This window comes from Wolffia australiana, chromosome 4 (assembly GCF_029677425.1).
Source record: "Wolffia australiana isolate 7733 chromosome 4, ASM2967742v1".
NCBI lineage: Eukaryota > Viridiplantae > Streptophyta > Magnoliopsida > Alismatales > Araceae > Wolffia > Wolffia australiana.
In genome coordinates this window covers 4,214,272-4,215,820 of record NC_135838.1, presented here as the reverse complement: position 1 = coordinate 4,215,820, position 1,549 = coordinate 4,214,272, and the positions used below count along the sequence as shown (strand labels likewise).

Here is a 1,549-nt window from a genome sequence, read left to right as displayed (position 1 = left end):
ATTCCATCTTACCCGAACTTCTCAATAAATGGAGCTTTTCAAAAGTAAGATTTTTTGGCTCGGCCCAACAAACCTAAACTTCTTCAAAACAAGTTCTCGCGTCACTAAACAGCCACTTCAGGCGCTTGATTACCCTACTCTATTGTTCAGAAGTACAACTGTACAACCCGGCCAAACTAGTTTATCAAACCTATGACAAGGAAGACAAAGAACCCATCACTGCTTCATACGGTTTCGTCACTTCTTTCCATGGGAGCCGCTCTTTGTTCCGTAGCTTCCGACGTGCTAGAAAGAAGGAAACATCAAGTCATAAAAGAGTTGAACTTAGGAAGGAGGACAAGGTAAGTCAGCTCTCACCTGACCCCCGATGGTCGCTTTGACCCCCACCCCTTGCTTAGATACTTCAGGATTTACTTGGCCATGTTTCACAAAGCCGTGTCTTTCGTTGAAGTCCGCGGCCGATTGCATGGCTGCAGCGACGCCCGCTTTAGGAGTTTGGCCCATGGCTTTGGCTTCGGCCTTCTGCATGAGGGCGGCATCTCCGGGTGCAACAGTCTCCTTTGCCAGGTTTCCCTGAACGCCGGAAAACACATCACCATACCGCATGGGCTGTTCTTTGCTCATGTTTTCAAGTAAGGAACGCCTGTACCGTAGTCTATTGTTCGGCAATTTTTCTCTCTGCACCGCCAGATAGGGGAGAAATGGAGGGATGACTCTTTTTTATAGCTAATCAAAGCGTTCGAGTGGCGCCATGTTGTCGACAAAGTAATGCGTTACGTGTCATGGTAAAAATCCAACACAGATCCATCGCTTTACAAACGTCGTTTTTTCACCTACGGTCGTTTTGGCCGTTGCTTCCGAGAAATGAGTCGGTAAGAATCAGAGTTATCCTTTTATTCAGGATAGTGAAGCAGGGATCCCAAGTAGTATCAATCATATCTTTCGGAGTTTTGTGGAAACTATTGAACAGTGCCAGTTATCTGGATTTGGAGGTAGAAGGCAGAGAGTAACGAATAAGAGTTCGAAGAAATAAGGACACGAGGAGAAAATCGAACACGGGATTCTTATTTTCCGTCGCTTGACATACATCTTTTTTTTATCTACACTCGTTTTAGACGTTGCAGGGAGGCGGTAAGAATCAGAGTTACCCTTTTATTAACGGTAGTGAAGCAGGGATCCAAAGTATCAGTCATATCTTTCGGAGTTTTGTGGAAACTATTGAACAGCGTCTGTTATTTGGATTTGGAGGTAAAAAGCAGAGAGTAACGAATAAGAGTTCGAAGAAATGGAGACAGGAGAAGAATGTCCCATAAACTCAAACATTAAAAGTCTATTCATAGTTTTATAGTGTGTGCAGGAAGATCTCTAGAGAATAGTAGTATTTATGTCGGTATATCTCTGCATAGTACTCCATCACTACAAAAGATATACTGTACCCGTATGATGTGTCTAATGACCGCCGACTCAAGATATAATGATAGCGCTTTAGCATCCGAAAACATTCACGTGCTTTAGCACGTGGCTCATGGCTTAATGATGTTGCTTTAAC

At 43.8% G+C, this 1,549-nt stretch overlaps 1 protein-coding gene across 1 annotated transcript; it reads right to left on the bottom strand.

Moving 5' to 3' along the window:
* Positions 1–237: 237 nt before the first annotated feature.
* On the bottom strand, positions 238–624 carry LOC144702049 (late embryogenesis abundant protein D-34-like). The gene is made up of 2 exons (XM_078573916.1): positions 358–624; positions 238–285 (listed from the first exon to the last, which is right to left on the bottom strand). The coding sequence occupies exons 1-2, from the start codon at positions 622–624 to the stop codon at positions 238–240; spliced, it is 315 nt and encodes a 104-aa protein (XP_078430042.1).
* Between the last annotated feature and the right edge of the window lie 925 nt (positions 625–1,549).